Genomic DNA, 24552 nt, shown 5'->3' on the forward strand with positions numbered 1-24552 from the left:
ATCAACAAAGGAAACTTTGACATCATACTTTAAAATTTTAATTTCGTGGTTTTTCCATCTTATCAGTAAATGTCTCATCATCTTGTATAAGTTAGTGCAAAGAAATAAAGGTCAACCCTTAGGTTGACCTTTATTTATTTGGGACAAAAAACAGTTACCTACATGCTTAGCTTAAATACAATACAGATTCTTTTAACATATTTTTTTTTTCTTTATAAAAACGCATAATTAGATTTCCATTTCAGGGCAGATAATACCCACCTAAAACCTAAACTTCAGACAGGTATCGCACATAATGATACCCAACTATTTACCCATACACTACTCAGGAATGACCATAGGCGATATTAAGGATATAAGAGCGGGGGCACACGATGCGTTGCGGCGGCGGTGCGGCGCCGGAGCGGTGTCGCTGCGTCGTCTTACATAGAAATATCTACGGCATGTCACACGATGCGCTCCGGCGCCGCACCGGACTTGCAACCACCAAGACGAGGCGGGGAGGGGTGAATGCATTGCGACGTCGGAGCGGCACCGCTCAGTTGTTTTGCGTCACGAGGAAGGACAACAGACTGTCCAACGCTACGGCGCCGCTGCGACATAACAACGTTACGGCGCCGCACCGCTCGTGTGGCCCACTGACACGGTGAAACCTTTGCGGTGCGGCACCGCAACGCATCGTGTGCCCCCGCTCTAACATTTGTTTGTGCATCTTATTAAGGCCCTTACATTAAGCCTATCCCTAATGATACATCTCGCAACAGTTAGGCATATAAAACTGCAATCTAGAAAGATTGCACAGAAAACTATTCGGAGACGAAATATCAAAGTTTTTTTTACAAACGTCACTCATAATTTTGATAAATTACATAAGGTCGCGAACGCTACTATGTATAATGTGTGGAATTTCCTACGCATATCGTGTCATAGGTGAGTTTTATACTTGTTTGTGAATGTAATGAGTTTACGTAACTTTTATGCACCTATTATATATATTTTTTTGATAATATATATACCTATGTTGTCCGTGGTCAATTGATACCAATCAATTGTGTTTTCTTGTAAATTTTTAGGATTATTAGCGAGGACACAATGTGTCATTAATGCTATGACACTAAATACATTTTCACATGTCCAATGGACCAAAACCGAATTTTCCCTCGTCCCACAATATCAGAGAACGATAAGATTGTTTATTTGTCTCCAGATTCCCAGATAATCTATACAAATATTATTATCTAAGTTCATTGCTTGTCATAAAACACTTTAACGACGGCATTGACTATTGAATCGATTGTAAACTCACACTCGATAATCGGATAAAAAATCGATACCTTGCCTGATACGGATCCATTGTTCAATTGTTAAAACTATAAAGAACTGTAGTTAATAATTAGACATGACATTTATGTTGAAACAGTATTTGGGATTAAGGGTAACCGAAGTTAGAAAAAGTTGGACAATGTTAAATCTGCAAATGCTTTTTGTAGGATTCTGAGTGAAGATGCGCGATCAGGCGTTCTGTCTGTTTGTAGGCCTTCTAATAACCTAAAGCCTTATTAAATACTCATTAGAAATTGTAAAATGAATTATGGTCTTGTTATTTAACAATAAGTATGTACATAACAGATAACAGGCTAGTGAGCACGCCTGAAGACATTTCTCGTCATTCTCTCTTCATCATGTCGTTAGCATACAGATAACTATGAGAATTGAAGCTTGAATTTTTCGTGGCTGTTCACCACCTTAAGGTGGGCAAGTATCGGAATGCACCTGTTTATTGTACCTACCTACGAAATAACTAGTGTATCTAACAGATAATCTTTCTAACAGAAAACGTTTAAAAAATACCCTTAGGATAGTTAAAATTAAATCAAAGATTTCACTTGACACGTTTCGTACTCTGTGCGTACACTTTGGTAGGTACTTTAATTGAATGTTGTGATGAGCAAACCGCTTTACAAATACATATAATTATGACCCAGTAGGTCACAGCCTGAGGCCTAAAGGGCACAGTTAAAGGCGTCAGAAAACAATTAAACATGATCTAATTTTGACCTATGAGTAAAAACTGAACTCGTACATGACGTGATTGATCGATACCTTCGATATTTTACGACTGGTATTAATTTGATTGTTTAAAGTTTGTGGGCCAGTGGTAACTTATATTTGAATTGATCCTCTTGCTGATCCCTGGTGAAATGGTGTTTAGAAGAAAAAGGAACTATACATATGTAAAGGTACCTACTTAGGTAGATAACGTAATTTTTAAGTTTCGCCTACAGGGCATTTCCTTAGCTTTTTAATTGATAATTAAGAGTACCTAACTTTGGCTAACTTACTTTCTACACACACACATTCTCTACGATACAAATAATCACGTGGCATCAAAAAAGCCAGTATTCTAAAATAATGATTTTGTCCAAGGACAGTGATAGTTATAATACTAAACATAATATCAGTTGTAACACTGATGTAACACCGAGCGGAGTCAGCGTATAATCGGAACAATTCTCATGAGATGATATCGGAGGAGCGACGATCGTAATGACGTTACACGCAACACGATCCGGTTCCTATCACTAACGGAGGTGTGATTAGCTTGTTTTACCATTTAATATTATAGGTATACCTACTTAAAGAAGATGCCTAAAGGTTCTAATTTGTTTTAGTTACTTTTTGCTGTGGTGTGCTTATTGCAGTTAAAGGGTAGGTAACACACACTCAAGTTGATTGCAAAAGCAGAACACCGATGTGTGTGTTTTGGGAAGTAAGTAAAACAGAAATAAAGTCAGCGATCTCAACTTAGAATTAGTGATCTGTGACCTAAAATTCACTTTCTGGAGGTGTTTAGAGAAAAAAATATATAGGATGACATTCAGCACGATGTTAAATTATTTTCCTAACATTGCCATTTGCTTTGAAATCTAACTTTCTGTAAGTTTCAACAAACCTGATTAATAATCCATGTCCTTAAGCGATTGCATCTTCAGCCGCTTAGCCAAATGCACGTTTGTATGTCAAATGCTTTATTTATCTGAATATGAAGCATGACGTGCATCGTTGTGGATGACAAAATACATTTCGAATATTGTCTACAAGTTTGTGGTTTATTTTTGATAAAACAAAAGATGTATTTACCTTATGATGCTTCCACGACAAACACATGGAATCCATCATTTGGTAAAAATACACTTTTTACAAAAATTAAGCGTCGTCGACGAGGAGAAGTTTAGAACCGAATACAAGGAATCAAACCTCAAAATAACTTAAAACTTGACATTCTGCCATTAAAATTGAAGAGATCATTACGCAATTTGAAGAACCTCAAACAAAAACTAATAATTCATTGCCCTAAAAACAATTGCCTTCATACCGGAAGGCCTCAAAACGATTAGCTTAATAACAACATTCAATAAAAATGTTAAGTCTTGCACGTAATGTTTTGGCACTAATTGTGACCCCGTCTAACCTAGCAGGGACCGAAAACTTTGTCTTTTACATACAATATGCGGTAAGTTGGTGCAACTTTCCGTAACCGGTCAAAGATTTAGAGGCCTTTTATTTGTTTATTTGCCATCCCAAAATTAGATGGTGGGATATAGGTATATAAGGATATACGTGGGATATAGGTTTCCAAGAGCAATGCCATAGATAGAGCGAAATTGAGAAGGAAGTCAAAGTCAAATCATTTATTTCATTTAGGCCTTTACAAGCTACACTTATGAACATTAAAAATTATAAATAGTTTTGATTCCAGTTGAAAATTTAGGAAAGCTGACCCCACCACCACGTGGGATATGTACATAGCAGGAAAAAGACAGTTACGGTAAGCTGGTGAAACGTTTACTGAACATTTTTATGTCAAACTTTTGTAAAAGATTTTCATTAGAAGCAAATAGTCACGATCGAGATGAACCCTAGGTCAGTAGATAACACGCAACGGTTCGGCCATTGTAGTGCTTGTAAGTGCCATCAATCTGTCTATGGTATTGACTACTTTTGGAGTTCTAAATCAAATTCAGATGATTATTCGAAATGAGATCTTTTTTAAAAACGACATAAGTAAGGGCATCGAGTGTATACTTTGTAAAAAGTAAACTAAAATTGCAGTTGCCGTACTACTATCGATATTAGCGACTTTATGTTTTGAAAATGTGAATTATTTAATAAGTTAATCTAAGCGATAAAACAAAAAATACGATTGTCATCGGGACTTTTACTCATTCCATTCAATACTTGAAAAATAATGCACAGTTAAACTACAGTTGTGCAAACATGCATAACTCCACAAAAAGCTTTCTAGGTTTTAATGACCCACCTAATCTATTCAACGAAGTGGGTGGCTTAAATAATAGAATATCCGTATTAAATCTACAGAACATTACAATCTTAAAGGTCAAAGGTATTACAATTTACTATAATCTGTCATTATAGTAGTTACGCATTGCGTTGGCTGAACTTGACCGTATTATGGCCTATTTGATGGATCTTCTCATACTTACTTTTTTAAGTGGCCAGTAACGACCAAAGATACGTGTTCGAAATTTGAAATGAGACAACTTTCGTATTGAGGATTCCATACCTGGATAAGAAGTGCAACGGACGAGGGGTAACTCGTGTAACATTGATAACCGTCTGACCTGCAGGTCTGAAGGATATCGCTTTTTACTAAATTGTCGTTAATTTGTATAATATAGCGATGGTAACCAAAAGAAAAAGTTGGATTGTTCGAACATATAAAAACTCTCGAATTTCCTAATCTAAAGTCGGTGAAAATAGGTCACATTTTTTTCTAGATGACTATCAGGGAAAGCTTCAAATCGAACTCCATTTTTACAGTCCTACCCAATGCAGGGCACAAGCATCTTCTTATCATGAATTAGCGTTAATCACCCCCAATTTTTTGTTTAGGTAAAATAGGTACAAATAATTTATCTGATTACCTAAGTCCATGAAATGCATGGTTGGTACTTCTACATACTCTTGCAATAGGTAGGTAAGACAATAAATATGACTAACAAAATGCATTCGAGTTTAAAAGCTGAATTACTATAAGTATTTAATTAATTTTATAAAGCATGCTTCTCAAATTGGAGCGACTGGGGTCAAAGTTGAGAGTATTTGCGCAATACTCATCCCGATTTGCGTTCGTTTGAGTAATAAATAAGACGTGCATGAACAAATGTTGCCCAATTGTGACGGACGTGAAACGATTTGTGCTAAAAGCTGACTGGAATAGATGTACTAGGATTATCTTTAGTGCTTTAGTTAGATAGTTTAGCATGGTAATTTTCTCTACAAAAAGTCTTTCTATATACCTATAACATTATCATCAGCAATACCTTTTCCCAAACTTTGTATGTCAGAGTCATAAACGCACGTAAATGTCGGTCCTGCGCCTGATCTCTTTTCGGTCGTGTCGGATTGCCGTCCCATCGGGCTATGAGAGTGAAGGAATAGGGAGTGCACCTGTGTCTGCGCAAATGCTTGTGCACTATAATATGTCCTGCGCAGTTGGCTAATCTCCTTACATGAGAACAGCCGTCGTAGCCGATAATCGGCTAGGAGGACATCATCATCATCATGTCAGAGTCGGCTAACAGTCTAACTAATTGGATGCAGCTGGTGGGTACCAGTGTTTTACATGGAACGACTGCATATCTGACCTCCTCAACCCAGTCCGAACAACACTATAAAAATAATTGACAATTATTTTTTAATACTTGATTTTCATAATACGCCAACATGAAATAGAAAGGTATTCAGTCCTTCAGCATAACGCCTGAAATCTTCACACATTAGCCAACAAACATCATCAGTGTACGTTTGCGTGCACGTTGCATACGATTGCAGGATTTCCATTCAGACTGCACTGAATGGACCCTCCTTTGTCGAGATGTATGCAAGAGTAATGCGCTTAGTACACATTTAATGGCGTAATTATTTGTGTTTACAACATTAAACTAAGGTATGCTATTTATATTTCAATAACTCATTTTGTTCTTGGAGGTTTCCTATTTTGTTATAGTTTTAGTCCTAGGGCAAGCTAAAGAAGGGAATGATGTCTAAGGTCAGTAGAGTGACAGTAAACTAACCAAGAACAAGACATAAGTATGGTGAAAAATAGCAGAAATCCCTTATAGAAATGATTCTATACAAAGTACACCGGCTCCGAAAAATGTAGGTACCTTAGAACTTTTGAAAAACGAAAAATTTCAAAAAAAACTAAGTCTTTGACCCAATTACAGCCTAAGCACTCAGTGCTCTTAATTCTCGTTGTAGATCTCATCATATCTCATGAAATCGAGAACTTAATCGATACATTCGATTCGATTGTAGTCCGAATGATCGTTCGAATAGCTGCCAATCTGTAGAAAGTACCGGGTATCATTTCTAATTGCTAATCTTAGAATCTTATCTAGGATTCAGATTGCGACAACTTCGACAAAGTAAGACAATGAGAAGAAAAAAGATGTGTCTATTATACAATAAGAGGCAAAGTTTTGAAACTGCTATCATGATGAACTTTAGAGGTGATCGGTTCGGTTAATAAACTTTCAGGCTGAGTAAGTCGAAAACGCGAGAGAGACATTTTTTTCCTCATCTACTTATTTAGAAGGAAAATTGTTAAGAGTCATAAAAGGGACAAAGAAACTAAGGCAGGTGCGCTATTATTTTAGTTCAGAAACTGGGCTAGAACAAAATTGTTCAAAACAAACACCTGAAATTAACTTAACCCACAAACAATGAAAAGCTTGACCAGCAAATTGAAAGCCGGTAAACCACAGACCCTACCCATCACAGAACTGACCTAGTTTACAAAACTTTACGTTTGCAAATCGTACGCATCCCTTGGTAAGCGGTGGTGGTTGCTATGGCAACGGTGATAAAAGCCTGCGCAGGCGCACCTCGTCACAGTCCGCGCTCACGCGCTAGCGCTACGTACGCACTCGGTGAGTTTGTATTTTTTTTTTCGAAAATAGTTTGTCTATGCAGTGTTCTGATTTTAGAAGATATTTTTGTGACTTTTGGGGATTTTTTAGTAGTATTTTTTTTTGTGGGAATTGAGTGGTGAAGTTTTTAAAGTTCAGTGTTTTTTGAGTTATTTTTAAAATTTTAATGCTAGGTATACAGTATTGTAATGTTATGCACACCTTTATGATGAAAAGTTTGAATAAATTAGGCAATACACAAATAAATACTTAAAAACTTATCGCCCAATTTTCCGCCCGCCCAACTTTCACAGTTTTCGAATTACACGTATACAGATCATATTCGAAAAACAAAATTCCAGTACTTTAACTAATTTTGTAAAATATTATTTAGAATTAACCTAATACGTACGGCCCTTTAGCCAAAATTAATAGATACAACTTTAACCTTTTGGCAAAGGCATAACCTTTATAGAGGTAATTTTAAAGGGTCCTGGCTGTTAATGAGTTTATTTTTGACTAAGTATATAAAGTTTTCTTATTTATTCTAAAAGGACGATGACAACGGTAATCCATCATAATGATATGCCATAGTCAAAAACAAGATTCCGTTTATATGGGAGTGCCAACCTATAATTAAATTATCTTGAGAAAACCAGCAAAGTAAATACACTGTTATAAGACCTTAGGAGGACCTTTGCAAGACTAACTAACCACAATTTTGGGGGAACTTACCCCAAAAATATAGGAACATAATTGTCTATCCAAATAAAAAAAAAGTTAAAGCTGAGCGTGCATCTCATAGCCATACAATTAAATTGCAAAAAAGCAGAATTGCAGAAGCGCAAACCTAGACTTTAACTTAAAAAATATCATTAAGGCTATTCTAAAGAAAATCCGTGTGATATAAATAAAACAACCATTACGAAAACACAGAACTTATGTAACAACCCTAAGTAGGTATTTCATACAAAGTTCCCATGTCCACTACATAACGCACAGAAATCGCCTACAAATCTCATTCGGAATAAGCGATAAATTCCAAACAAAACGCCTTCCACTATTACAATCACAATAATTATATCGTTCGTAAAAACTCTATCTCATACCGAGACAATGTGGGCAACATTCTTTTCTCATTGATCGTTTTTACCGAAGTGTGGCTGCGGTGACAATGATAGCTTTTTGCTTTTAATAATATGTATGAACAATCGACGCATTGCACTGCGCTGGAGTTGAATAGGTGGCAGGTTTAGGGATCAGCATTGTTTTAATTTTGTAATGGTATGTTTGGTTGGTTATTTGTTTATAGGATTTATTAGTCAATTACATTTATTAGTGAGCATTAAGTCTTAGCATCCAATTTATGTTATTCATTAAAGGATTTAACGGCTCTTAGTACGTAAGTCTGTTTATATCTTGATGATTTATAAAAATGCATAACAAAAATTATAGTCATTGTAAATTAATTTGTAAGTTTATGACATTACTGCTTTCTGTATTTTATGACATTATGTGCAACTTAAAATGCCACAAATATTCCCAAAAACCAATTTGAAATATATCCAAATCATATAATACCAAAATAACTGAAGTTCTTACTGACTGAAGCTTACAGTCTCGAGGCTTTTGAGTCAAGTAAACAATAAAAAGTTCATGATTCTAATTCTATAGTAAGCAGAACCCTTTACTTCAAGCAGCTCGATCGATCTTCACAGAAATCTTATGAATTAACGTAGGTATCGTAATCACTGTTAGTTTCGCACACTTTATTTCCGCAGCCACCAATTTAAGCTCATCTCTGTTCAGTCGACCATTTCCTCACAATTGATGCATCATTATAATGGTTCCGATTTCACAAGAATGTGTCAATTTTGTCTCAAAATATTATGCTTCCTGATTTCTTACAACTATTTGTAAAGTAATTGGAATGTCCCAATTTGAGTACATTTGATGTGCAGAGATGCTGTAAGTTCGGCTAGCCATATAATTCAATATTAGTCCAATGTAATTAACTGACTTAATAAGAGTCCTATGTCCCGATTGGGGCATTGAGTGGGTATCCACAAAACTCCCCCATCGCGTTCGGTTTTGGGATAGAATTGCAGCACATAATTACTTAAATCTTTCGGTGACACTAAGTCTAAACAATCCTCGCACAACTTGACCTAATTTCGTTAGAAAACCACGGTTTTAAAAAGGTCACCATGTCACCAAGACATTGTAGCATACTTATCTAGAGTTCTAACATTTGCTACATCTCTAACAGTCTTAGTTCCGTCTTACAAAAGACCAATTTTTATTTTTACAAAACAATTTAAAACAAATCAGGAACATGGCATTTTAACAATACAACTCTCTAATTAATAAATTAAGCTCGTGAACTATTCATGCATCGCGTGCGGTTATTTAACCAAAAAAATAATTTCTTTATTTACAATACTAAGCGGATTCTCCACAGATCATTAAACACTTAGGCAGATAGAATTAGAATTAGATAGGAATATAGAAATTAGCATGCTAGATAATTGTTTTTTCTGGCGATAAATATAGTTAGACATGCAATACAAAATCAGAAATTATTTGCAAAGTTCAAGACATGCATGAAAGTACAAGACTTACCTATTACGTAAAAAAAACTTAATTAATTTATTAAAACAGCTGAAAACTTTAGAAGCTTAACTTAATAAACTATCCATACTTTTGTAAACGCTTTGAATTGTAGTTACAATACTTAATATACTAAAATGGTTGCCCAAAAATATTGAATTTCATAGTTTGGTAGCAATGAAAGTATAATTCATAAAATTCACACGAATCAAATAAATATTCACAAAACAAAACATCCCATACAGAGCGCCAATTAACTTATTTGGAAATTATAGTTTATATAACCAAAATTCAATTTGTGGTACTTAATTTTGATTTACAACTTAAGTATGGGATACAATGGTGGCTTTTGTTTTTTTTTTCGAATAGGGCTTTACATCATTTTTTATTATCAGGTGATGATTGAAGAACTTCGCGTGCCGGATAATTAAGTGAAATAGATGAAAGAGAAACGCGAAATCCACTACCACCTCTTACTATTGCAACAACAAACAAAAGTGACATCTTTTGTTCGAGGACAATCATGCAGTAATACCCCTCTTTCTATTCCTCTCTCTCTCTCTCTCTCTCTTTCCAGCTATTTATCCCACATGGTGGTGGGGTCTGCTTTCCTAATTTGTCTTCTCCACTTCACTCTATCTACGACATCATTCTCGGACACCTGGCACTCCTTCATGTCTTTCGAAACCATTTTTTTTCTAGAGGATTCTCTACTTAGCACCTAAATGAAAAAGCACCTACATTCCATAGAAAGGTCCTACCATCAGCAATTGAGTGCTAGTGGGAACAGCATTGCGTGGACGCCCCGCAGTGATGCGTCAGTCACGTTCCGTCACCCCGACAGTTTCAGAACAAACCATTAGATTCATGACCCGGGGCCATAGTACTACTGAGTTGCTAAGTACTGGTACTGCATTCACTAATACGATGGCCCTTAGATAAATATTTGTTGCAAACCCGTGAGAAAGAGATTAATTGATGGTTTAAACTAATCGTATTGAAAAAAAGGGTCAACAATTTAAGACTTACTTGAAATCCCAGTCATCTATCCATTTGCCTAGTCTTCCCCTTACTATATTGAGGTCAAATTCTAGTCTAACCGGATCCAGTTGAGCACCAGTGTTTTTCATAAAGTGACTGTCTATCTTATTTCCTTAATCCAGTTACCCGCAACCCGATAGTCTTAAAATATTGAAATGTAGGTACAGTGAGACGTAAATAAAAAATGTTTTGAACAAAGAACACTAATCAATAGAACTAGTCCTTCATATGATGAAAATAATATTATAATTAATACGGCCTGTGGCAAAGAGTGCCTTCCTGAGCCAGCTCTTTGAAATGGTTTAGTGTCTACAGGTAATTTAGTAAAGGGCGTGAGTAATAGCCTAACAACTACGGATGTTGTTTGTCATGACTCGAGTGCAATGTTGTGTCGTGATGATACGTTTCTGTTTTCTAATATTATGCTCGTTGGCACAAGAAGACCCGGATGAAGTCAAGAGGGATTATGCACTTTCAAATGAAATGTTCTACACTAACACAAATACTTTATTAAAATTAGCATCGAATATGTGAAAATGAAAATGAATCGAATATGTGAAAATGAAAAAAGCGAATTGGCAATATTTTCCTTGTATCTAAATGCACTTGGTTGCTGGGTGGTTCGCTGCATTACCTCTTCCTCGCAGCAAAAATAAGGCAGTGATGAAGGGTGGACGTTTTGGTGGACGTGAAAATTGTATCTATTCTATAGTTTTTTCCCCTCTGAGAATTCAGTGACCTTTAAAAGAAAAAAAAAACTTAGTTAACTAGCATTGCAAGCTCATCAGTCATCGCTGATGTAGGTCATAATAATGATATACTTATTACACGGCTAGTAACAAGACAAGTAACATCCCGCGCTTACTTACACATTATAGTAACTTTAAACATTCGTGCGTTTTTATTATATTTGATTGTATTATTATAGACGTTGGTAGCGATGGATGTAAGACTACTAATCATTGTTTATTCTGATACATGATTCATTCTGAAGATTGGATTAACTAATAAATACTTATTGGCATTAACTTTATGAATAATCTTGACTCCTATGCATTTGCTAATACCGTGACTACTTCCATTATGGTTATTACAATTTACAAAAATCGTAATTATAGCTTCTGTTAGCAAATGGTTCTCCGAGCCAGTCATGGTCAGGATCGAAGGACCAGATTACAGAAAGTTAATTAATGCATAATAATATTTGTTTCAGATTTAGTTTAAGCCCAGAAGGTGCAGCACCAACACCATGCTGCGTTTGTCAATTTTTTGCAGTAAGTAAATCCTTCTTAAGAACAAATAATAAAATTCCTAAGTCCTAAGCAATGGACGACAAAACCTAGGTCCTTTAGTTTCCTTTCAAAAACACTTGTAAAATCTAACATTGATCACTATACCAACTGATAGAACCAGGAATTCCGAATTCAAGCGGTAGGTAAATACAGTGGCGGATTTACAAACTTGCCGCTAGTAGGCCATTCAATTTTTGCCGCCTCTAATGATTGTGAACTTAATGATATTTCTGTCAGTTACTAGATTATTTTTGCAAGCCTCTATGTACCGAGGAGTTTAATATTAACAAGTTTATATGACAGCGACTTTCAGCGGCGGCCCTAGCCATTGCGAGGCTACGTGCGGCAGGTCTATGCGAGGCCCTTTGTCCTACGTGAAAAGTATGTGTTGCGAAAGTAAGCTGGTGTTTTGATTTAGCTAAACGTCATGTTTGAGGAGAAATGCTCAAGTTAAACAAATTAATAAAATTTAATTTTACTACAGTTTATATTTAAAGAATCACAAAATTAACAAATATTAAAATGATCTGATGCTTGCGACTTCTCTTAAGACTAAAATCTTTAATTAAAGCAGAATAATGGAATGTATGTGCAACGTCATTTTCGATCGAAAGAATAGCAAGGGCTGAAAGGCGATCTTGTGTCATCGAATTCCTTAAACATGTTTTAATAATTTTAAGCCTCGAAAAACTGCTTTTTCGATATGAATATTTTATTATTCGAATTCTCAAGACTATTTCGGTAGTGGGATAAATTTCAGTTAAATTATTTTCTAATATATATTTCAGCACCGAGATAATATTCAACTCTTCGTATAACTGATTCAGGGCCGTCTCTAGCTCATGTAGCGTTCGGGTGCAATCATGACAAAAGCGCCCCCTATGTATTGAAAGATTGTGACTTGAGTAGTTCGAACGTCGTAAATAAGAAGGTTCATACGGAAACTAGGAGTTGTTTTCTTGTTAATAAAAGGACTTAAAAGCGGCGCTACCGTCTAGGTTCAGTTAAAAAAGGATCGATGAAAAAATAAATCAAGTAAAATTTTGGACTTTGGGTCACTAAAGCACCTAAACTTGTATAACAAACAACAGTGCAAGGTGAAGTCGCGAGCGTAGCGAGCGCGAAAATTTTGAGGTTTGGGTCACTGAAACACCTAAACTTGTACAACAAACAGCAGTGGAAGGTGAAGCCGCGAGCGTAGCGAGCGCGAAAATTTTGAGGTTTGGGTCACTGAAACACCTAAACTTGTATAAGAAACAACAGTGGAAGGTGAAGTCGCGAGCGTAGCGAGCGCGAAAATCGTAGTTTTGGGACATAAAACTACTCTAATCAAGTTAGAAGGAAAGGTACTGCGAAGTGAACAGTCGCGAGCGTAGCGAGCGCGAATTTTTTTAATTGTTTGTTTAAGGACTCTCAAATTAAACTCGGAATTAAGCACAAATAAAAAGAATTCGTGACTGGATCGAGAGCCATTGGTTTTTGTTACTTTGGTGCCAACTTTTTGTTAAATTGAGGACTCAAAAAGTAAACGCAGAATGAATTAGAAGTAAAGAAAAAATGCACAATTTTTTTCTTGGACCAGATTGGACTTTTATAATATTTTTTTTTTATATTAGTGTGGGTTGTAGCGCGAGGCCCCCCCAAGCGCGAGGCCCTGTGCGATGGCACAGTTCGCACACCCCTAGGGCCGCCACTGGCGACTTTGAAGCGTAAAACCTCTGTAACTATTAAACGGCTCAATCGATTTTCATCAAACATGTCTAAGAACACTCGCTCGTAAAACACCTGTAGTACAAAAAAAAAACTAAATTGAAATCGGTTCATTAGTTCGGGTGCTATGATTCAGTGGCGGCGTAGCATCGGGTGGTACCCGGGGCGGACTACCTATTGAGCACCCCCCCCAAAAAAAACGACAAATGTAAAAACTTTTCTGTTCCAAAACTCAATAATTTTGTACCAAAACGAGTAAAAAAAAAACCGCCGTAAAGTGAAAAAGTTTTTAGTTTTGGGACACAAAAATACCTACCCAAACAAGAGTGGAAAAAAAGCACTGCAAAGAGAAGAAGCCGCGAGCGTAGCGAGCGCGAAATTTTTGATGTTTGGAACGCAATAACACCTAAAGAAATCAGAAAATAGTCATTGTCAAGTGAGAGGCGCGAGCGTAGCGAGCGCGAAATTTTTTGAGTCTTGGAACACAAAAATACTCAAACAAGTTTGAAATAAAAAACCAGAACAAAAACAAGCTAAACTAAACAGCTTAGAAATCGTCAGTTGTTTTTGCTACTTCGGTGCTTTAACTTTTTGTTAGATTGAGGACTCAAAGAGCGCAGAACAAACCAGGAATGATGAAAAAACCGCGAGCGAAGCGAGCGGATTTTTTATTTTATTTTTATTGAAACGCTATTAGAATATTTTAAAATTCATGATCACGTAAGTACCTAAGTATATATTACAGTTTATTCATTTTGCGTTTATTAATAGTTTATTTATATATGGATTGTGTTCTCATATACTCAATTATAAAAAAAAACCTGTAAAAAAAATTGCTAAATTTGCCGCCCCTCTAAATCTGCCGCCCTAGGCACTGGCCTACTTGGCCTATTGGTAAATTCGCCACTGGGTAAATACTATACGACTCATTTTTGACAAAATGTCCATAGCGTTAACACAAATGACTGTTACCGATAATATGACATTCAATGAGGGAAATATATCAAAGAATAATAATAATTCCATCATCTCTAAAGATTCACGAATATAGGAACACGTACGCACACAACCTTTCACCCTAGGATAATCACGAAAATGACAACATGGATCAGCCACGTAATTTTTCCTAGCTCTTGCATAATATGAATTAGCTTTGAGGATTTATGGCTACAAATGCCTGTAATTAAGATCTAACTAGTACACTAGAATTGTCTAAGTAAAGCTGAGAATCCCTTGAATTCAAATAACTAATGGTAAAACCAGCAGCGGAGGGAGTATCAGACTCTTACTGATTAAAAACCGTCGTGTTCCGTCGTAGGCCTTTTATGTACCCGGGCCGCGGTAACTCTTTCTAACAATCCCGCAGCCCCGACAGGACCATAAATCGATACTCCAGATATTGAATACTACCTATCATTTGTCCGCGATATATGTTTAAGCTTCTCTGTCAGCACACTTCCTTTTAAACTAAAACATTAACTTACATCTTCTCTTCTTCATCAGTATCAATCCAATCATCTTCTCTGCTTTAATCAATATAATTTGTTTCATCTTTTGGTGCTTCTGGTTCTAAAAATTTACCAACAAATCGAAAAACTGCAATAACATCAAAATTATATTTCCCATATTCTGCATCTAAAACTTCTAAGCATGATGAAGTATGACTTGTTCTAAATATTTGCTTGACAAACTTGACCCGTGCGTGAGATTATTTACCATATCATTACGGATGGACATCAACTGTTTTAATGCATCTTGTGTAACTGCGATGCACTCTATTCAGTTTCCGAGGTTATGAATTAATGTTGTTTTGAGGACAAATGGTGCCGACATTTGTAGATCAACTTGGGAAAAATATATTTTTTCCGCTATTCGCTATAACATATTCATAAGACCTCTATATCCATATACACCTATATATAAGATTTGCCTGCGCGTCTTTACAAAGAAATACAAGAGGAATACCTACTCTAAAACGCTTTTTTAGCTTGAGAACTATCAAATTAACTTACCTGCATTACCTTATTGTCACGCATTTTCCATAATTGCCATTTAGTATGTAAACGATTTCTTGAAGCAGGGACAAATGAATCATTTAATTATTCTAACATCCCGCCAAAAAACTATTACGCTAGCATTTTATCTTAAGTAACATCGACAATAGCCTTTCCTATTTGCAAATATCTTATACAACTAATGAAGAAACGGCGACACAAACTGTAACACTGAATTAAATAGCATCTTCGCACGTTATCAGACCAACATACGAAATGCTGTTCTGAAACTATCCTTTTCTTCTAATTTAAGCTTTATATCCTTGTTATTAGGTCTCATTTTAATTGCACGTTTCCACAGTTTGTTTGTACAGTTAAGTTGGTATAATTTGAATCTTCCTTGTTCCATTGTTGTATAGCGATCGTGACGGAAAGCACGATAGATGCTCCATCTAGTGGTGAGACTGCGGCAACGAACTATTTTGAATATGGAACACTTCCCGGTTTGAAATTGGAGCTTAGAACTGGAGCGAGTATTTCTGTTTATACAGAATAGTTTGTGGTTAACGCTTTTTCCTAATTCGGAGTAAATTGTGTTTTAACACCTAAGATGGGAATGGTACATGCTTTAAATCACGATGTAAAGGCAGTGAAAGCGGCAACAAAAGCTCTAAACCTCAATAATAAGAGAAAATTAATCGAAAAATTATGAAGAATGGGATGGTCATTTCTTCATGACTCGCTAAATGATTTAAAAAAAATCTCAAAGAGAATTTATGGCTTTCCAAAAAAATGTATGACATAACGCTGGAAGTAAGCTTACAAAATAAAAGATTACTGCAAATGACAAAGACTTAGATTTCAGTCAAAATCTAGATAACGATCAACCTAATGACCTAGCGATCTAAAAACGAACGCATCTTGACCATTAAACGTAAGAGCCATTACCATTGTGAAACAACTCTTATGTCAATTGTTCGCTTGCAATGAGAACAATTTAAAAAATATGCAAAACAATATTTTTTTTGAGCCACATTGTTAATGCCACATCCATCCGCATCCACTATAGTAATGTACTTTTTTGTTTTTTTTGGGGGCAATTTTTTTTCAATAATTTCACTAGAGCTTGAAAATCAGAGCTTGAAAACCAAAGAGGTAGCAGCAGAGATGTTTAAAAAAGACAATAAAGGAACACTGGGTTTTATTTAGTCTGTGAACTTCCTTGTGCAATATCGAAGCTTTCTTTTACGAGTCCCTGAGTCTCAAATAAGTATTTAGTTATTTAAAAGAAACGGGATATTAGAGGAAAAAATAACTTTGGAATCATACGTTAGCGTAGACGTACTTCTTTTATTTATTCGCTGACTAAAATATCTTCACAACTTAATAGTTATATCAACAGACAAACAACGTACTCAGGTACTATACCTTAACAACAAATTAAATTACTTAACATCGAATTAATGTAACTCAACAACTAATTCTAAGAACCTATTTGTATAAAATTAACAAATTAAAGTTGGAATCTTCCGACAAAATTGCTCTATTCTTAGAAGCCGTTTACTCAAGTACGTTTATAGCAAGTTCGAAATTGTAGTGGTAATTCACTTAACATGTAAAGCCAATTTGCTACTACATAGATCGGATATGAGATAATTTGAGTACTAACTTTAACTCTGAAATAAAAGTTGCTATTTAGTTGATGATCGTAAATTGTAGGTATAGGATAGGCAACAATATTTACCACAATATTTATTCCTAACATTTCATACCTACCGCGGTCAGACGGAAAGGTATGAATTTTATTTTATAGTAATTTATAACTTAATATTCCATTCCCAAAACCATAGCACGGCCTTCCCACAGGTCTTAGATTTGGCAATCGGTTTTGTTTTGCCCATGTCTGCCATAAAACAATAGCGTCTTCTAAGGCATCTTCAATAAATCTTGTGGCCTTGCATAAAAACCAAGATTGAAAAAAAAAACAATTAAAAACATTCTAATTCCTAAATCGTAACGTTTATTTCCCGCCAAATGGCGGCCATATTGCAAAACCTCGTCGATACCAGGGTATCCCACGCGATCTCATCTCGGCATTGTGCCTCGGGGTGTACTCTCAATTGGATCAGATGTTACGTGCCAATGAGTGTACATTAGACAATTAGTTGCGTACAGTCTCTTTGGCACATTGTTTGAGAACCATTTGCACCCAATAGAGAAATGGAAATAGTGACTTTTGTCCCTTAAGAAGTCCCTGTTTTGTCCCTGTCTGTAAAGAAAAAACAAGTAAACAAAATGAAAAGTATATTTATTTAATTATAAAAGTATTAAAAACAAAGCAAAAGTAATATAATAATAAATTATCAATACGAAAAATAAATGGAATATACGTATCTAAAATAATCCACGCTATCGTATATAGTCGAGAAAAAATAAAGTATTTATTAAAAATAACTCGTAAAAAATACGAAACATACCAATATCACGCAATGAGATCTCTCTCATAAACACATTTATAAATCATAATGATCTTTTATGTTTCAGTGCTACTAGCACTCGTCGCCGCTCAAAATGGGTACGACTATAATAAGCCCAGCAGACCATTTGGGTCAGGAACATCCAGTCGACCCGGGACTTCACCAGGCTCCGGAGGGACAACCATTCGCCCACAAAGCGACGACTACAACGGTGGGGGCTCTACTACAGGATACTCAACAGGATCGCAAAACTACCCCGGATCTGGTAGCCAAAGACCAGGTTACCCCGGCTCTTCGTACCCAGGACAAGGACCAAGTGGACCATCTGGAGGCTACCCTGGACAATCTGACTCGTCATACCCTCAAGGGTCAAGAGGTCCTTCAGGTTCTGGTTACCCTGGTCCAGGATCACGATACCCCGGACAAGGACAGAATTATCCTGGCTCGGGAAATAATTATGGGACTACAAGTTTCTCTGACAGTGACACTGGTAGCTACGAAGGTGGGGATTACTCGGCTATCCCTGGAGAACCTGATATAGATTACCCCATATTATCTTATATCCCCCAAACCTCGTTCAGCTGTAAGGCTCAATCTTTACCTGGGTACTACGCTGACGTTGAGACTCGTTGCCAAGTTTTTCACGTGTGTTCCAATAACATAACGTATGACTTCCTCTGTCCCAACGGAACCATATTCTCTCAAGAAGATTTCGTTTGCGTTTGGTGGAATCAGTTCAGCTGTGACGCAGCTCCTGGCTTGTACGAATTAAATGCTAAGCTCTATGATTACTCCATTAGAGGTTCTGACTACAATGACTATAATACAGGCTCATCGTATCCTGGTGGTAGAGGGCCACAGGGACCTTCATCTTACCCAGGCTCTGGAACTTCCCGGCCTTCCAGCTACCCTGGTGCAGGACCATCAACACCATACCCAGGCATACAGTCAACGAGTGGATATCCAGGACCACAAGGCCCGTTAGGAGGCTATCCCGGCTCACAGGGACCATCTGGAGGTTATCCAGGTTCACAAGGTCCGTCCGGAAGCTATCCAGGCTCACAGGGTCCGTCAGGAGGATACCCGGGTTCACAAGGACCTTCCGGTGGTTATCCAGGTTCGCAGGGCCCATCAGGTGGCTACCCAGGATCGCAAGGCCCATCTGGTAGTTATCCTGGATATCCAGGATCTGGTCCACAAGGACCTTCTGGTAGTCCAGGAAGCCCTGGGTCTAATTACCCGAGTTCCAGCACACCTTATCCAGGATCAGGTCCAGGTAGCCAAGGCTACCCATCAGGCAGACCCAGCGGGCCTGGCTTCAACCCCAACGGCAGTAGGGGAAGACCAGCTCAGAAACCTAACAGAGAATATCTCCCACCTAGAAATTAATAATGCCAGATATTTCACGACTGTAGCGACTATTTAACGATAAGTTTGTAAGCATATCTGCCTATTTAGTGCCTCTTCTGATAAGAGGTAAAATATTAGATCGTAAGGAAATACCCTGTTTAGGTGCTATTGCTATCCTAAAAATATGGGGGCCAGTATTAAGCACAATTTTGACAAACGAAAGTTGGTGCTGACTTTTTATGTTAAGTATTATATCATAGTAAATCTATTTATTAGTTTTAGTTACCATAGATGCGTAAAAAATATTATATTCTAATGTTTTTACGTCTTTACATGATTTGTTGACGTGATATAATGAAAAACGAAAGTTACCAAACTAGTGAAGGCTTTGTTGCAATTCCTAAAGAGTTCAAATAAATTTTAAGCTAAATCTTTATAATACTTAGCTATCTATAAAACACAATTTGTAAATACACGTAACAATTATTGTATAATCAAATAAATAATTAACTCCGCATGAATCTTATTTTCTCCTTGCAACCCTAAGTTTTACCTGCAGAGAACTTTGAAATATGAAGTAGATTCCCCAGCAAGCGAAGTGTGGAAACGAGACATAAAGGCGGGTGGGTGTTTTTCAGAAAACTTGACCCTAGCAAAATGGGCCTGTCCCATACATTCAAACATTTTTATTTTGATTTTTTTATATGGCACGTGTGAAAGTGAGTTTTTGATTAATTTAGGTATATATTTTAATGTACAATTAAATCGATATGTAGCATAAAAAGTGGATAGTTATTTTTATATTTAAAATAAGCCTGAAGAGGACGTATAAATATCGTGTGTCCCATGGCGCTCTTGGAGATTTCAAATACATCTAACTTCTAAAATATTAGTTTTTAGGTATGTTTAGGTTTTTGAACTTAGTCTCTGTATTTCTAAAAACGTATTTTTAATTTTTATGCCATAAATTTATTGTTATTTTAAGAAATATCATTATTTTAATGTTGTCCTACGAAAATCATTGTTCCGGAAAATCCGGTTTCGTCACGGTGAATTTGATATCGTACTGAAGATAAAATCTACTAATTTGTGTTTTTTCTACCTTCTTGGCAACTTTATGATCGTATTAGGATTCCGCCATTGCCGTTTTAAAGTCAGTTAAGGCGAAAACTGTGACGACAATGTTGGTGTCATCGGCGCGCAAAATTTTTGGTCCGGATAGTGGCAGTATTTAAAAGGTTAATAAATTGTTTTTTTAACTGTATAACACTGTATATAACATAAACAACTCATCATTATTAGATTAGTAAGGCTAAAAACAAGGTAGTTTAAATAAATATTAGTTATTTTCAATTTTAAATGTCTCGTGAGATGAAAACGTCACCTCCTGTGCGTCACGTTACATACTACCGGAACAAAATCGTAACGATCTTGAATTGTAAAGCTTAGTGTACAATTAAATAATTTATGGGAGCGTCCTGTCCGCGCGTGTGGTAGGTATCAAACGAAAAGGCTTACATTTAATCGGTTTTGTTTATATATGTGTGTGTAAAGGTTTATATCTAAAAAAATTGTGAGTTAATACTTTATTCTTTGTAATTGTGTTTTGAAAACGGCAGTGTGGACATTGCTCAAATTATTCTTATCCATCACGAAATTTTCATAATAGTCACTGTCCCATATTCTGGATGTTACAAAAATGGTTTTAAAATATATATTTTTCATTTTATAGCGTTTATTTTGGCATCATAGTATTTTGTTAGTATCTAAAATTTCTCACTAGGCTTGATTTTGGAAATTGTAGCGGGTATCATTAGTAATAACAACTTTTCTAGTGAGATGTGTCCAAGAAGTGACGAAAGTGAAATTATTTAGCTGATTATTTAATAATCTTATAGAATTATGCTATCGTTTTGTTTGTTTTTAAAAGATTTTAAGTATATCTTTATGCTACCATAAGTTGATTTCGTTTTAAGACTTGTTTGTTTTATTTTTAATTAATTATATTTTGTGACGTTCAGGAATACTATGCATCATACGCTGACAGAAAAACTTTAATATTTCTTAAAATCATCTTATAATTTTAATTTAAAATGCAGATTTAGCTAGTTAACAATATATTCTTTAATATTAGAGTAAATATAATAGAATTCACGAAATAAAAAAAAAATATTTCCTGTGCGTCACAGGGTATTCTTTTCTGAAAAACACCCGTCTACGCTTGACGAACCGAGCACGAGCGAAGCACAAGCGGAGCCGTCGTTCGCGGCGTCAAGTGTGGACGTACAACGAACCTACAACGATCACTGTTCTCGAACGTAGTTCTCTGCAGTGAGTTCGCGGCTCTTGGCGAATATGGACGATATTAATAATGTTGCAGTAGCCGCTGCTGTTGCAGCCAACCAAGCCCTTTTTATAAAGGGCGTCGTAATTTTTACAAGGGCAAAACCGACAACAGGCGGAACGCAGCTGAGCACGAACGAAATGCTCGCAGCGCGCTCGTCAGAGGCTTGTAAGTTGGTCCACACTAGGCGAATTGTGTTCGGCTCGTGCTCCGCTCGTGCTCGGCTCTTCTAGCGTAGACGCAGCTTAACACGTTACCTACAAAATCTGTCAGTAGAAAAACCATCCTAAATGATCTTCAAAAGACGTCTATCTGCTACTAGGTACACTTTTATCCTCGGGGAGTTTCCTTCTATTCACTGAGCGCATCATTTCCTTGTGTATCAACGCATATTCTATACAGTCCTCAGGCACATGGTTGCCTTCGATTAAAACACTCACTAGGCCACATTGATTCTCGGTCCGGTATATCTTCTGGTGTTTGACGACCGTCAACAAAGCGTCAACACTTTTATATGTCAAATTGTTATACCGCAAGTTCAAATAGCAAAGCGTGAAATTACCAATGCAATACAGATCACCATCTTTTACTACTGCCATAGCAGGACTGAAAGGGTGTTGAAAAGGCCCTAGTATTTCTAGAACCATAGATCGCGCCTTAACGCTCAGGATGGAAGAAGTACTATGACGGCTGTCCCTTCGTATACTAACTTTATCTTTCTTCGGGCTTAATCTAGGTCTCCCTGTCAGACTTCTCTTAGCAGCAAGTCTTTTTGAATTTTCTTCTTCGAATTTGCTTAGGTACAGTTCGTAAAGCTCTGTCTTTTTTTTCAAATACTGTACATAGCATTTACGTCTGTCAAAGATTTCTTCCCGAGTCAAAAGAAATTCTTGTAACACGTCAAATACGTACTGTGCACCAACATCACTTATTTGATTGTCGGAAACATTCAAATACCGTAAATGTCTATTATCCCTGAGAGCTTCTCCTAAATGTTTCATACCCTCATCAGTGATTTGGTTGGACGATAGATTAAGAGTCAGCAAACTAGCTTCCGCCGGTTCTGACCTACGTAAGCATGCAGCAATTCGTTCGCAGACCTGATCATTTATATAGCACCTGGAAAGCGATAGATTTCGCAGAGATGATTTTTGACTAAGCAGTACATCATAAATACCTTCCTTCACGTAAGAGTGATCCAAACATATATCAGTAATATTGGATAACACGAGTATCTTATTTAATTCGTAGATGGTATACAAGTCGATACGACATTGTCGTATGGTGAACTTTGTCAGATGTCGTGTGTGAGGAACTTTGAGTGCTATCAATTGCATCAGCACGCGAGGTATGACTTGATCGTTATACTTGGACAGCAGGATCTCGATCAGGTGGTTAAGGGTGTCGTATATGGCCATGACAAGGAGATATTTTTCGTCGAAGGGGTTGAGGTAAGACAAATTTTGAGTTGAAGGTGTTGGCAAGACGTCCATTGCCGCCCCACGTTTGCTCCTAGATTCTTGTCTTTGCTTCGAACTTTTAGGTGGCGGCTCTAGAAAAGAAAAAACGAAGAAGTGTTGCGTTTTCATAATGTGCCTGTAAAACTAATTTCTATCTGAAAAAGCATTACCGAGATTTTGAAATGGCGGTAGTATAAATCAGCTTTTCATAAATTTCTTACCTCGTACGGTTTCCCTGCCGACTACTATCGCAGTGGGACATTGAAATTTCTTGCAGGTGGCCTGTAAAAACTCATCAAAATCAGCATTTTCTAATATATCATCACTGGAACTTTTCGATGTTATATTCTCTGATCTGGTGTCCGACTTAAATGATCTCATAGATACCGCTCTCATCGTAATAACGATTTGTTTCAAGAAAAATAAATAACAATAAAAATAAAACGAAAAAATATCAAATAATTAAATTAATAATGCGTCAAAAGACGTTTCAACATGAAACGAACAAATTGAAGTGTCATGCATGACAGATCAACTGCCATTTGGAGTCAAAAGGAGATTTGATGATAACGATTTGTATTTCAGTAGTTAATAGAGGAATCGAACATAATCCTTAGAGCAGTGGTTCCCAAACCTATTTTGTCTACTGCCCACTTTGAGAATAAATATTTTTTTAACGCCCCCCTTTTTTGGGGTTCCGTACGCAAAGGGTAAAACGGGACCCTATTGTTTTCGCTCATGAACGGTTCATGTTAGTTAGAGAGTTAAAATTTTCACAGATTCGATTTTTTGATATTTCTGTTGCCGCTATAACAATATTAACAACAAATACTGAAAACTAGAATAAAATAAATATTTTGGGGGGGCTCCCATACAACAAACATGTTTTTTTTTGCTCATTTTTGCTCTGGTACGGAACCCTTCGTGTGCGAGTTCGACTCGCACTAGGTCGGTTTTTCACCTATTTAAAAACCACTATAACTTCTTCGAAAATGTGTCTGTTGCCTTTTTGTTTGTTTGTGTCGACTTTAATTACGAAACGAAGCGACAGACATTGATATGATTTTATTTTTTTCTATATTCAATAAAAAAGGACAGATATATGAACTACGCGGAGAGAAATATAGAACCGAGTTTGAGCAATCTTTTAATTCATATTACTTAGTTGATGTTCACAATTTGTTGTTGAGAGCCGAAAGCTCATGCAGTCGTTGTCTAAGAGGCCTCCTAGCTAAATAAAATTACAAATCACCCCCCAGGCCTCTACACAACGCCCCCATTTTCTTTCTGGGTCTCTTACCGCCCCCCTTGAGACCTGCAGCGCCCACAAGGGGGCGTT

General features: G+C 36.6%; 2 protein-coding genes across 3 annotated transcripts; one reads left to right on the forward strand and one right to left on the reverse strand.

Annotated features, from left to right (window-relative positions):
- Positions 1–909: 909 nt before the first annotated feature.
- On the forward strand, positions 910–19930 carry LOC124640987 (spidroin-2-like). Of its 2 annotated transcripts, none has more exons than XM_047178990.1 (3): positions 910–930; positions 11800–11860; positions 18127–19930. In XM_047178990.1, exons 2-3 carry the CDS (start codon positions 11836–11838, stop codon positions 19446–19448), a joined length of 1347 nt encoding a protein of 448 aa, XP_047034946.1. In that variant the 5' UTR covers positions 910–930; positions 11800–11835; the 3' UTR covers positions 19449–19930. The 2 variants fall into 2 exon arrangements, with proteins under 2 accessions (XP_047034946.1, XP_047034945.1); XM_047178989.1 differs by lacking the exon at positions 910–930 and adding an exon at positions 6905–6956.
- A 2131-nt stretch (positions 19931–22061) lies between these two features.
- LOC124641067 lies at positions 22062–23764 on the reverse strand. The gene is made up of 2 exons (XM_047179073.1): positions 23435–23764; positions 22062–23305 (listed from the first exon to the last, which is right to left on the reverse strand). The coding sequence occupies exons 1-2, from the start codon at positions 23607–23609 to the stop codon at positions 22062–22064; spliced, it is 1419 nt and encodes a 472-aa protein (XP_047035029.1). The 5' UTR covers positions 23610–23764.
- Between the last annotated feature and the right edge of the window lie 788 nt (positions 23765–24552).

Source organism: Helicoverpa zea, chromosome 21, assembly GCF_022581195.2.
Source record: "Helicoverpa zea isolate HzStark_Cry1AcR chromosome 21, ilHelZeax1.1, whole genome shotgun sequence".
Classification (NCBI taxonomy): Eukaryota; Metazoa; Arthropoda; class Insecta; order Lepidoptera; family Noctuidae; genus Helicoverpa; species Helicoverpa zea.